Source organism: Cheilinus undulatus, linkage group 16, assembly GCF_018320785.1.
Source record: "Cheilinus undulatus linkage group 16, ASM1832078v1, whole genome shotgun sequence".
Taxonomy (NCBI): Eukaryota; Metazoa; Chordata; class Actinopteri; order Labriformes; family Labridae; genus Cheilinus; species Cheilinus undulatus.
Window position 1 is genome coordinate 13,411,544 of NC_054880.1, and position 13,660 is coordinate 13,425,203.

Below are 13,660 nucleotides of genomic sequence, written 5' to 3' on the forward strand. Positions count from 1 at the left end.
TGCAAAATGTTTTAAACAGTGGTGACACTTTCATATTCATTGAACTTAACAGGGCAAGTGCACTGTTAAAAGAATTATTGAGCCTTCTGCAGACAAGCAAGATATCTTAAGATAGTCATTAGATTTTGAAGCAAATCAAACTTCAAGTTAATATTGTTATGTGTACAGAACAGGACTAGACACACTGCAGTGTATGCAGGGAGAGTTTGATCACATTTTTTTCTGTCACAAGAGTTTCTTCCACTTCATCTGGATGTTGAGCTCTTTGTTATTCACAAGACCTCTGTTTAACAGAGCTGGCATAAAATCAAAACATTTATAACATGGTCATTTTCTTCATCTTTTGAACTTCTTTCTGGAAGTCAAATCCGCATCACCTTCACATCTGTTTAGAAAATGATGCAGAGCAAACATTTAGGCCTTTCAGACTGGCAGGGCTCTGTGTCAGTTCTGGTTCCTGAACCTAAATTTGAACCGACCGGTGTGCTCAAACCGGGAAAAATTGGTTCTGAACCTGAAAAGTTGGTTCTCAGCTGGAACCAAAAATAGTTGGTTCTTTCTTGGGAACCGTGACATCATCAGTGGGCGTATCATATTCTAGGTTGTGAAGATGACTAGAAAATGAAGTAACAGTGGTTCACTGGTTAGACAAAATGTTTGGTTGTGATCTGGGCATCAACAGAATTCCAGGTGAAGCTGGAGAGTAGTACAAGGAAGAGCAGGTTATATGCTGAACTTGCAGAAGAGATGGCAAAGGCTGGATTCACCTGAACACCAGACCAAATCATTTATTTATTCAAAAAACTGAAGAAGGAATACCGGGATGGGCAAAAGTGGAGCAGGACATGGTAATACATGTCCATCATGTCCTCAAACTTTGGTTCTGCTTAAACGGGTGTGAACACAGGCTGGTTTGCCAGAAAGCACCAAGGTTCTGAGTCTCCAGAATGGAACCAGTGCCAGAACCAGAACCATAACCGTATCTGACTGAAAACACCCATAGTGAAAGATGCTTCCGCTAGCAGGTGGTTAGTTAAGGTTAGCAGAAGGGAGCGAAAGGGCCACCTTAGAGCTCACTATACATTGTTTGTCAAATTTGTTTCAACCCATTTAGATGCAACATTCACATGTATACGCCTTTAAGACAAGATGAAACACAGTCTGCACATTTTGGATAATCTTGCCTCTCTTATGACATATAACCAATGAACTGCAACTGTTTAGAAGGCACATAGGATAAAACAATGTCTCTGTTTTAGCCTCTTCAGCTTCCATGAGGAAAATTAAATGGTGGAAAAAGTTTTTCAATACAAGTTGAACGATAACAGACAATGGTGGGCATACAGGCTGACTACAGCAGAATTTTAGATGATGACAACAACAACTACACAAGAAGATCATGGGAACGATACTTACTGATTTAACATTATCCCTTTTTTGTTATTACTATGTGAATAAATGTTACTCTTTTGGGAAAATGTAATGATTTACAGTTAAAGTGTTGCCGTTTAATCTTTCAAGCTGATTTTATATCTTGCCTCCATTTGCTACAGAGAATGATAAATAAAGACTTCAGTAAACTTAAAAACTCCATTCTGTTCTTTTTTTTGCGCATTGTTTTTTTTTCAAACAATGCGCACTTAAAATCCAGTGTATTAGCTGCACTTTTAATACATATTTTGCATCCAAAAAGTTGCCTGCAGCTCATTTACCAGGGTTACTAATCATCTAGACTTCATGGAGGTTTTAGAGGGTGTATTTGATAGGGGGCCATAGGTTAAGTTAGGGAGGGTGGTTTTTGGCATTATGCAGATTAATATGCACTGATTTTGATTGGTTAGTGAGGGAGTAGAGATATGGATGACTATGGTGATGAAAGTAGTAGAACTACTTTCATATAAATACATTCCTCAAATGGCACAACTCTTTTTTTTTCCATGTCCCAGGTTTAGAAGATTACTTACCATCAATGTTTAGCATCATTTTCCACATTGCGGGCCGCACTGACTGATGGAAACCAAACCAAACCTCTCTCCCTCCACCGAGAGGGTGGTCGTAGCCCTCTGGAGAGGAGAAGAAGGATCTTCCAACAGGCGTGTACCTGATGGAGACAGAAAGGTGACACAGAGGTTAGTTGGGTGCTAAAATAAAACTGACAGAGTTGCATTCCCTGCGTGGTTCACTGGGTGCAGCATAACACAAGCGCTGTCTGAGTTACATGTCTGGAACCACAAGAGGGTAGAGAGGTTTTAGATCACAAAAAGCTATTCTGGTTAATGCATTCACCAAATGGCATATCCTGAGGTGGATTACATAAAATATGCTTTTGATCCCCACTTCCATGCTGAACCTAAATCCCGCTTGGGCCGACTAATAAAAAAGAAATATTTCATATGTTAAGGTTTACGGCACATGCATGTATCCATCACACTGCACCTGCTACAATATGTGACACACAACAGTTGAAATACTGCATAATAAATAAAGGGAGCTATCCAGCAGCTCCAGGATGACAGTATCCTTGGATCACATTTCATGACCAGAAGTAGTCTGCAGAAAAATAGTCGCCTCTTTCTAAATTTAGATTTTAAGATTTGAACTCTTTTATTCATGTTCCTGTCGACAATTAAACTGATAATAACTTTAACGTGGTAACGGTTAACTTTGAAACTTTAAATCTAGAAATAACCCCTCATTTTGCTTTGCTGAGTGTAATTTCATTTTATTCTAATGACTTCTTGGCAAAAATTTCAACAATACAAACCTAAAACAATCCATATCACCATGTTTAAGATGTTAAACTGAGATGTACACATATATTTCAAAGAATAGAGCACATTTAATGTATATGTCTGAAGGTCTTCTGTTTTAAGTAAAAAAGTAACAAAGCTTTTTGGTGAGATGATAGTAATATAACCAATTATATACTTGTTTATATTTGCAGATTATCACTTAACTGAATCTCAAAAACTATCATTTCCTCATAAAAACAGGGGTTTTACCAAAGCTAACATGTTCCCATGTAAAACAAACCTCTGCTGAGAGACAAGAAGAGGAAGCTTACTTCATGGAGGGCAGGTGTCGAAGAACTACATCCACTGCATGAACAGGGTTAGTGCTGATCGGTTTGTCCAGGTCCACTGGCTCGGCCATGGCGCGTCCTGTTAAGACTTCATGCAGCATGTGCCAGCTGACCAACGAAACAAACTTAATGGTCACTTTAAATGGGCGATCCTTTCCGCCATCACCTGGCAGGGTGACATCCAGATCCACCTGAAGAGGAAGATGAGGGTTACTGCAACTGGGTTAAAGCATTTGCCACCAGTTCTTTGTAAATGTCAGACTTTTGTGCAACATCCAGCAAGTAAGGATGAATTTTTAGGAGATACTATTGACAATACCTTCAAAAACCAAATAATAGACCAAAGCGTGTTATCTTGGCATTCTTTGTCATTTAAATCTGATGGTCTCAACTGTACAAAACATTAGCATTCAAACATTTACGTTGAGTCTTACCCCACCAGTGGCGACAGGCAGTGGGTTAGCAGTGTAAAGGCTTCTTTTCCCATCGTAAACTGGCAGGCAGTCACCAAAGATGGTCACCTTGAAATGCTGGACCATAGAGTCCACCACCTCCCTAAAGGGACCAGAAAAACAATGATCAGAACACAATAAAAGAAGACATTTCAACAATGCAATTCACAGAAAACAGAAGGTGGATTTGTTCATATGTCTTCTGTTACCTGTTGACCCTGCGAGGACATTTGTCAGGCTTGATGTCCACCTCATAGAGATAGACGTCGATCTTGGGTATTTCCACCTGGAAGCAGTTGGCCAAAAGTTTGATGGGTTTCCCAATGGTGCCATAGCCCGGTCGACGAGGCAATGAAAAAAGGGCTTGGGCTCCAGCGGCTCCTATGGGAACACAAGCAAAATATATTGATAGATGTATGTATGGGTCTATTATTAATGGACATACTTTGATACTTTCATACGAACGGTGGATGTTAAGTGGATTTAATTACAGCAATGCACGACCTTCATCTGTGGCTCTTCAACACAGATTTTTGTGCTTTCTTTGTGCCACGGTTTTTGTGTTGAACATCTGCCACTCAAATGTTTGGTTCACTCACGATGTTCTTATCAGTTTCTACAGGAATAAAGCTTTGAAAATCTGCTTCATACAAACGATCACCAAACTGATACAACATAAAAGTTAGTATCAAGCTTACCAAGATTTTGGCAATCTTTTGGTAGCTACAAATGTTTTCAACATGACCTAGTTCAAACCATAGAGTCAAAAGTCAACAAATTCAAAATTGCCTCTATGACACAAACACAATTCTCTAATGTTGCTCTATACTTGTAGGAAGTAACATTACACACGCTCCATAATAATATGCCACATTGAATAGATGAGAAATGTGGTTTGTGTGATTACAGCTTCTCCTGACTGCAATGGGCCAAAATTGTTCCATTTGTCTTTGCTTCAAGAATTCATACTTGGATTTTGTTTCATTTTTTTCTTCTTATTCATACGTAACTTTATCATCCTAGATGTCTATAAAACTTTCTGCCATTTCTAAGCCATGTTTGTTCCAACATATAACCCTCAAAACAAAGCCTTAACAAGTAATCCTGAATGCTATGTACTCTTTCAAACAAGCTGAGTGTTCACAGAAGACGGCAAACGAGAGGAAGGAAGTGGTTAATAAGAAGGAAAGAGCAGATGATGTGCCGGGACTGAATATGGTCAGGGACGTTAAACGATTTCCTCATATAAAACTGACAAACCTGAAACAAACGGGAGGATGCTTTTTCCCCTTGTTGATCTGATAATGACCGTATAAAAAGGTTACAGGGTTTGGTGACATTTTGAATAAAGAGCGATTTCTCCTGACTGACATGGCCTTTGCCAGACGGGAGGAAAAGTAGGCGGCTGACACACCATGACAATTTGACACCAATTTTCAGAAATGCCAAACTGGAAAGTACTCGGTGAAAGAAATTAAATGACATCACACACGGCCACACAGTTTCCACAAATGTGACTCAGAGAACCCACACACATACAGACAGTGATGAACATGGCACGAAGTCTGCACAGAGTTCAAGCTAGTAAATTAACTTGTGGTTCATTTTTGACATTTGACAACAAAATAATAATCGTGGCCTTAAAATGAGCATGCCAGAGCAGCTTGGTGAGAAAAAATATGAAAGAGTTCCAGATTACAGCTCCTCTTAGGGGTCTAGGGCTGACACTAAAGCTGCCATAAGGTCTTATCTGTCTGTGTCCCCAGGTTGCTTCCTCCCCTGTGCTGTTGCCATGGAGATGGCACTCACGTTGCAACAGTTTCTCCATGGAAACCAAAAGCACACGGACAGGTGGTAGAAAAACAGGTGCACACAGATTTGTCTCATTCAGAGGATTTGGAGGATGTGGTGACAAAAACAAAGACCTGTTGGGATCTGTTAAACCCTATTTTAAATTCATTTGGATGAACATTGCTTCTTCGGAACATAAATACTATGATGACTGATGGTTGATAATTATTGAATGAAATGCTACTTTAAAAGTTTCTGCAATGATTTGTCTAATTTTTGAGAACAAAAAAAAATATCTGTTTCCAGCTTTTTATACATACACTGTGTAAATTCTGCTACCACGGGGCTCTCAGTCTTAATTCTTTTTTAAAAAAGCACAAAGGATGGCGTGTAGAGATGTGCTGCACAGCTCTGCCCACCTCTTTTATTTATTCTTGTTATGAATAAAGAACTCCATTAAATTAATACTTAACTTCATGAGGCGTATTTCCTTAACAGTACACAGCCATTTTCATTTCATGGATGAATATAACATAATGAGGGAGAAAGGCAGTCAAAAGTGGTCTTTATTGTTTTTGCTGCCATAGTGTTTTCTGAATAGCTTGTTGCACCAGGAAAGGTCACTTTACTCCCTTATTATGTAAAATTCATCCAAACTGAAACAAAAATGGTAAACATCTTTAAATTTTTTTGCAATCAAGTCCTCAGTTCAAATCAAGAAGTGAGCAGCAGGATGGGTGGAGTAGAGCAGCACGTCAGCACATCTCTACTTGTCTTGGAAATGTGTAGAGGGGCCACATCATAAGGAGGAGTTGAAAAGAGGTGGGGGACTGAGCTTTGGCAACAGAATGCACAGCTAATGGCAGAGTAGAATCGTAGTCCATCACAAGCAAGCAGCTATAAACATGAATGAGAAACAGCAATAGAACAGCAGGTTCCAGTAGAAGTTTCAATTTATATAGCAGTCATACAACAAGACATTTTTGTATTAACTTCGACAATTTGTCGCAAAAATTCTACATCTTGTACCGTCCTTTAAAGGCACTATTTTCATACTTGTTTCAATCCCCCACAGAAGTAAATGTAATATCTACTTTCATTTTCATACAATGTAAAGAAGGGCATTAAAAACAAATACAGACTTTCTTTGAGGAATTATGGAAAACATCTTTATCTACTCCAAAGTCAGTCAGCAGCCACTTCAACAGTTAAGACCCCAAAACACAGAGGTTCACAGTAAAATAAGCAACAAAGGAGAGATTTATCAGCACTCATCAGGCTACTGCAATCGTAAAAAATGCCCCACACAACCGGAAGCAGCCCACAAAGGGACAATCTTAACCTTCTTTCCTTGCAGACTCTAAGTGTTTAACAATCAGAATGATGTCAGGTAAACCATTTCTTTCTTTTTTTTTTTTTTTAATAAAATTAAATCTGTTCACATCAAAAAGGTAACAACTCATATTCTGCCTACTCAATTGTTAGAATTTACCTTTTCCTCCTATTATAGTTAATGTATAGATTACACTCAATATAATTTTACTGTATCTTTTCGGCTTTTGGCCTGTTTTAAAATGTCTTCCAGAGCTCAGGAAAAATTGTGATTTTAATTGTTTTCTGATATTTACAAGACTAAATGATTAATCAGTTAGTCAAAAATAAACATCTGATTATGTAACAATGTAAATTAGTTTTCCGTAGCCCTTGGACAGAAAATGAAAGACCTCTGTGTTTAGCTGTGGAAAAGGAAAAGGTTCAGTTCAAACAGACATATTCATCAAATTAGAGGGCTTCTCAATTGAGGAAATTGCCATTTTATGCATAGCATTTCATTTTTGAGAAGATAAAATAACAGCAGTAATGCTTTGGAATGATCAGACGACACAGCCACAGACAAAACCACGGCTTTGTTGTGTGGCTCAGATTGTTTGATGACTCTTAACCAGCATGCTTCCACAGTACCCTTTCATTTCAGCCTCAAAGAAGGGATGAATGCTCTGTTGATTCATAAGTTTCCTGAAGGATCAACTCCTAAATCCTCCGACAGGAAAATTAATTTCATCAATCTAATTAGGTCCCACGCTGATAAGTACTTAAGTTAACCCCCATAAACATGCCCTCAATTTGTCTGTCAAAAACTCCTACCAACACTGTTGACAGATATGAATTTGCATGTTGATAAAGACAGAACAAATAAATCCTGATCACTTAAATATGAAGACTGTCGAGGTTATGTTGTCATCAAGTAAATACTTTTGGTTTGAGTACTGTTGGTAGGGATGCAAAATAGACTTTTGCAGATAAGCTCATACTTCAAACTTATTTTATTCAATACCAATCGACAGAAACAGTGCAACATCACTTCCCACTCTCCAGAGAAACCACGCCTGTATTTGGGTGTAAACAGCCTTATTTGAATGGCAGTAGATTGGGAAACAGCAGTAGCAAAGGGATTAAATGGTATTGCATTGCATTTTGAGCATCTAATAATTAAAAAGCCATAATTTACCACATAGGGTTTTTTCACCCTTAATTGACAAGAGATTGTAAAAAAAGAACTCTGTGTCTTTGGGCTGAAAGTAGAGAGGACTGCAGTGGTCAAATGTTGGGCCGTTAATGTGTTACTACTGACTTTAAGCTAGTAACAGCAGGAGTTAAAGTCTACTTACCTTTAAACAGAGTTTTCACGCTTTCACCAGTGTATTAATGAGCTTTTAAAAGTGGAGAATCAACTCACAAAACATGACTACAATATAATCATAAGGCATGAGACGCTGGTTTAAAACATCTCCGGTCACATGATGGGGTAGTTTGTCCATTTTGACAAAGAGTCAGAAGAGACGCCCATATTCACCTCAAACTTTCTTTGTTTTGTAATTTAAAGTTGCCAATCATCACACTGAAATGTCATATTTTTATGCCTAACTCACTTGCTATCAGATTTGGGCTCTCAGTAACAGTTCCACAGTTCTGTTTCATATCTTAAGTATTAAATTACAAATGACCCAATCTTTTCCATTTAACCCCATTCATTTTGATTAACATTCTCAACCAGAAAGGAGCAGGGCCAGCATCGTTTGGGCAAAGTACCCAGATGGGTTGAAGCTATCAATAGATGGACACCTTTTTCATGGTAGAGGACACTAAGTCTCTCCTGTCTCTCCTACTCTAACAGTGACAGCCTATTTGTTTTAGAAACAGACATGACAGTGGACAAACATTGGATTCCACCATAAATAAAAATAAATTATCCAAATACAGACATTCAGTAATATAAAACAAAGAAAATCTTTGGCTCCAATGTGCATTCAATACAAATGAATCTTTGACAGGAAAAGTAAAACCAAGCTTCACCTGTCTTTGGAAAGCTACAAATAGCACTGTTGACAACCTGCTGACAGAGGATGAGCTGTTCAATGCATGAAATTAAAGTGGCCCTCTTTAACGGAGATTATACCTCACCTAAAAATTAATTCTCCTAACTAATCAATGGGTTCTCAGGGTGGTTTCAGAAGACAATCCTAAGACTTTGCTTAAAGCAGTGCCACAAAATGCACAAGAGTAAAAATTGAACTAGCTGTCGTTCAAACCTAAAAGTTTCATTAATGAGGATGCCTAAAACTCCACAAACATAAAGATTCATCTTGTAAGGTGAAGCATTATCATGTATTTGTTCATTCTGTGATGTGCACAGCTGACATATTGACAGTGATGCTGTCAGATTTTTTATGATTGCCTTTACTGGTAATTAACTTTTTAAATCATTATCTGCCAATATCCTGAATCCCTAACTGTCTGTAGAAGGGATTCCCTTGGGCTCTGGGTATGATTTCACATTCTAAAAAAGAAAAGAAATGGATAACTGACAAACTACTTATTACCAGGAAAAAAACCAAACCTGTTTTAATAATGTTTGTGTCTTAGAGGTTTGAGAAGCAAAGGCTGTTTTTCCCTTAACACAGATCAGTTTCAGTGCAGTGAAAGACATGTGCGTGATGTAACTCTGCCACAAATATCTAAAGTTATGTTATTCTCAGATACAGTTTCTGTCTGTCCTCTTCAAAAAAGTTTGAAAATGGCAACAGAGTGTAAATGGGTCTGTATCTGTGAACCAGTTTGACCCTCTTTCCTTTCTCCCAGTGCACCACTGGCCACCAACAACATCAATAATAAACAAGCTGTGACTCACAAATTGTAGCCCTTAGCAACAAAGTCAATTGAATAATGTGCTGCCATGCTCAATTGATTTCTAATCAACACAGGCAGCGGTTAACTGAACATTATTCGATAGCGTGGGTAATTATGGCTGCAGCTGGTGTGAAAGGCTGCCCTTCAAGCCAATAGGAGCACATACACACATATTCAAAGACACACACCTCTCTAAATGTGAGGCAGCCTCTCTCAGGCTTCAGACACACCTGACGGGATCACCACCTGCCTTTGACAGCCGACAAAGAGTGACGTAAACAGAGCTAATAACCCGTGAGACTGGTTTGGGACATTCACACATGCACAGACGCACACAGAGCTCAGGGCTAAAGTGACCGCTAAAACAACAGAGAGAAACCATCAGCTCAGTATACCATGCTTGTTGGTTATGGAGGAGGATTGGATCGTTTCTCACCATTCTGCTCCAACTTCAAAAACCATTTGTTTATAAAGTATTGACATTAAACTAAATAAGGTTATACAGATTTGGTTCTGATTTGGAACAAATCTTGTCTTGTCCAAGACAAACCATACTAGTCCAACAGGCTATCCATTCGATCACTTCACCATCACTTTAATTACTTAGCAAAACCATGCATTAAAGCGGTGGAAAAAGAAAAAAACAGAGATACTGGGAAATAATGTGTTAAAAGAAATGCTTTCTTCTTCAAACAAGTATTGCAGAGGCTTTATGCATTTTGTAGATGAACAGCTACTTGTAGGTAAAATGTCCAACCATCCATCATCATATCAGGAATAAAAAGTGGTTTAAAAAAAACTTATTGCTATAATGAAATTAAGCGAGGAAGGTTTTGTTCCTATTGTATATTTCTGTATTAGAATTAAGGGTCGACTGATTATCAGCTTGACCAATTATTAAGGCCGATATTTTGCAGTTGGCCAATTATAGGTATAAGCATATTATTTTACAGACAATCAATGAAGTTAATTAATCAAAAAGTATGCTATGTTGGTTCCACTGCAAAGTTAGTCTCCACAGCCTCACCGAATGTCCAGTATACAACACAACCTGATTGGCTAGATGTCACAAGAGTACTAGCCAATCATCACTTAATCCTGGGTAGCACTGACATAGTAAGTGCATGGAATCACCTCCTGTTTTCCTACTTTTACTGTGCTGCTCTGTGCAGTTTCTCATGCTGATAGACCTTGGGCTAAAATGTTTAGCCTACTTTCCTTCATTTTTTTACCATGCAATTTTACTTTTGCCACATTAAGTGCATTTTGTACATCATGATAAACACACATCGGTAACATGAACTTCTATTAATCAGCATTAGCCCTAGAAACATACAGTTTATCAGTTGTCCCCTAATGTCCAGCTACTCCTCCTATTGTGTTTTACAGAGCTAGAAGGATTATCACAACAACAGAATTTCAAAGTTAATCAATAACTTTAGAACAATTAAACGATATCAATTTTGGCTTCTATACCACGGAAACAAAAATAGAAGACCTAATCACCAAATTTAGGGCAGCGTCTTAATGTCAATCATCAAAAGCTGCAGGCAAACCTGCATATTATCTAAAAAGCAAAAATACATACAGTAGGCAACATAATTTAGCATGAGCAGGAGTTTACCTGCATTTTTTGATAGACTAATTTCTTTCAACATCTGTCTAAAGGTGTAGCTTTAGTTTTTTTTACAGTTTCAGTACTTTGTGAGACTATGGGATATTGAAGTAATGGAGATTAAACTGTTTTCAAACACGTAGCACTAAAATGCACTGAAACTTTTCAAACAGTGTTTAGCCTAATTTATGTGCACTACATTATGGTATGTCTGTCTGTTAAGGCACTTTTTTTCCAAAGTGGTACATAGAAGTTAAAGTAACTATAAATGCTATTTTTACTATTCAGTGTTTCCCACAGATTGAGACTATGCTTAGGTGGTAGGAGTGGCAAAGAGGGTCATGCCACCTGCTTCATTTTGTAGGCTTATGTTTTTTTGTGTTTCTAGTCTTTTGACTGTTTTCATCAGCAGGATGTTGCTCAAATATCATCATTTGCCTCTTGAAATGTTCGATTAATGTTCTTTAATAACTGCAGGTGAGCTGCATGCATTAAGGCTTATTGTTCATGAGACTGCATATTGCAACCATCATCTTAGAGTGCAGAAGTACAGGATATCAGCAGCTAGAAGCACAGAAAAAATGAGGGATGCATCACACTGGGTTTTTGCCAGTATTTGATATGCTGATATTTCCAAACTCATTTTAGACAATGTTGATACCATATACTTTTCTGGTTAAAAAAAGTCTTTCATCTAATAGAACTGCCCTGTTATTGAAATTAATTCTCCTAATTAAATCACAGGTTCTGCATGTGGATTCCCTAAAACAATCCTGACAATGTCCTTAAAATAACAATAAAATATATTCTCCTGAAATGCAAGAAATTAAACTAGCTGTAAGTCAGACACTTCGAAGTTTAAGGACTAAGAATGAAAATAATACAAACTAAAGCTGAGTTAGTACCATCAGTTTTGCTTAAAATTGCACAAATTTACTTGTGAAATCTGATGATAAGTATGGTAAAAACATTGGTAGAAATCTTAATAAATGCCGATACCATTCATGTTGATAATTCTTGATAATTCTGTACATCCCTAGAAAAATTTTTTATATCAACAAGGTAAGAAGCTGAATATCTCACATAAAAATGTCGTTCCTCAGATTGCATTTATGTACAAATAAGCATCTCTCTGCATGGATGGAGCTCATATATGTAAAACAACAAGAAAATAAATGATCAGCAAACATTCTTAAGTGGCTGTAAACATGCGTAGATGGCTCATTCGAGTATCATCAATGTGTGCGAAGCCCTACCAATATTTCAATTACTTAGAGCATTGATTAAGCAGACATGGTAACTTTGAAGTCTGTCTGGATAAGATTGAGCCGATCAAAATTGTTTTTAAAAATGGAAAAAAAATGGAAAAGTGGAAATTGGTTAGCTGATCCTGGACATCAGGGTCCTAATAACTCGTCTGATCAAGTATTACAGGCTTAAAACAGGTTGTAGTTCCTAAGAGCTCAATCACGAGAGTTAAACTTGTATCTGCTCACAACTCCAGAGCAGCACCTGGACTTCACATTAAGCATGGCTATTAGTCAGTGGATCCCACCTGTTGTTCCGATTTCCATTCATGAGGTCTCAGTCCGGACGACCCGGCTCACAGTTGTTACTTCTCTCTGCACTAGCCAAAACGTGACTTTATATCCGCTGACAGACTCTCTGTTCCCGGGCTTCACGACTCCCTGCTCCCCGGCTTCGGTCTCTGAGGTGGAACGGGGCCGCTGTGGGTTCCCCTCGGCTGAAGTCTTTTTCCTCCGACCTGCTTCACTGTTTATGACAGCTCCAAATTGTTCTAAACGTCACCTCGTCCGTCAGCTGGAGTTTCTGCTGTTATATTTAGAAGAAAAAAAACATTAGTATGAGCGTTGTAAATGTCTGACAGTTTGAACACGGAGTTGGTTCAGTTTCACTACACTGAGACGTTAGCGGCGGTTGGTAAGCTAATAGCGTCAGTTAGCTTTAGCCGACGAAACTAGCGTCTAACTGACAACGCGGCACACAAGAATAATCAAGATATTTACCCAGTTAGCGAGTAAAATTCTTCGTCCCTGTAGACTAAAGTGACAATCCGGTGTTCCTCTTTATCAAACAGATATCAGGGGTCCACCACCCCCAGCGTCCTCCTCTTCGGTATCGGCGAGAAACCGGTCTGAATCTGCACTTACACCGCCCTCTCGCTTCGTTTTTTAAAGCTCGCGAGAACATGAAATCAAGCTATCCTGTGAGATCCTACAAAATAAAAGCATGTTTTTTTTTTCAATTCCCATAAACTCACAGAAATCATCTATCTCGATGCCACGGCAAAAAAAAAATAGAGGTCCTAGGTACCGGTACAGAGTATTTTTTCATGTTATATTAATACATATTGCAAGCACAACTGCACAAATACTTTGACAATCTTTCTGTACCGAAATGTTGCCTTTGTCTTTGTGCAGTTTAACCACTACTCTCTCCCTGTCTTTTTCATGATTTCAATTTGTTCATCTTTTTCCCCCTCTTAATCCAGTACTTGTTACTGCTGTATTG

The 13,660-nt window shown here is 38.2% G+C and overlaps 1 protein-coding gene across 4 annotated transcripts in view; it reads right to left on the minus strand.

The window, feature by feature from the left end:
• Window positions 1–13,298, minus strand: part of ago3b (argonaute RISC catalytic component 3b) — a 29,327-nt gene extending 16,029 nt beyond the window's left edge. For all 4 annotated transcript variants that reach the window (XM_041808215.1, XM_041808213.1, XM_041808214.1 and 1 more), the window contains exons 1-6: window positions 13,156–13,298; window positions 12,684–12,961; window positions 3,744–3,915; window positions 3,517–3,637; window positions 3,065–3,273; window positions 1,965–2,101 (exon numbers count right to left, since the gene is read on the minus strand). In XM_041808215.1, the coding sequence (XP_041664149.1) occupies window positions 1,965–2,101; window positions 3,065–3,273; window positions 3,517–3,637; window positions 3,744–3,915; window positions 12,684–12,702 (658 nt within the window). In that variant the 5' untranslated portion in view covers window positions 12,703–12,961; window positions 13,156–13,298. The remainder of the gene's footprint in view (window positions 1–1,964; window positions 2,102–3,064; window positions 3,274–3,516; window positions 3,638–3,743; window positions 3,916–12,683; window positions 12,962–13,155) is intronic.
• Between the last annotated feature and the right edge of the window lie 362 nt (window positions 13,299–13,660).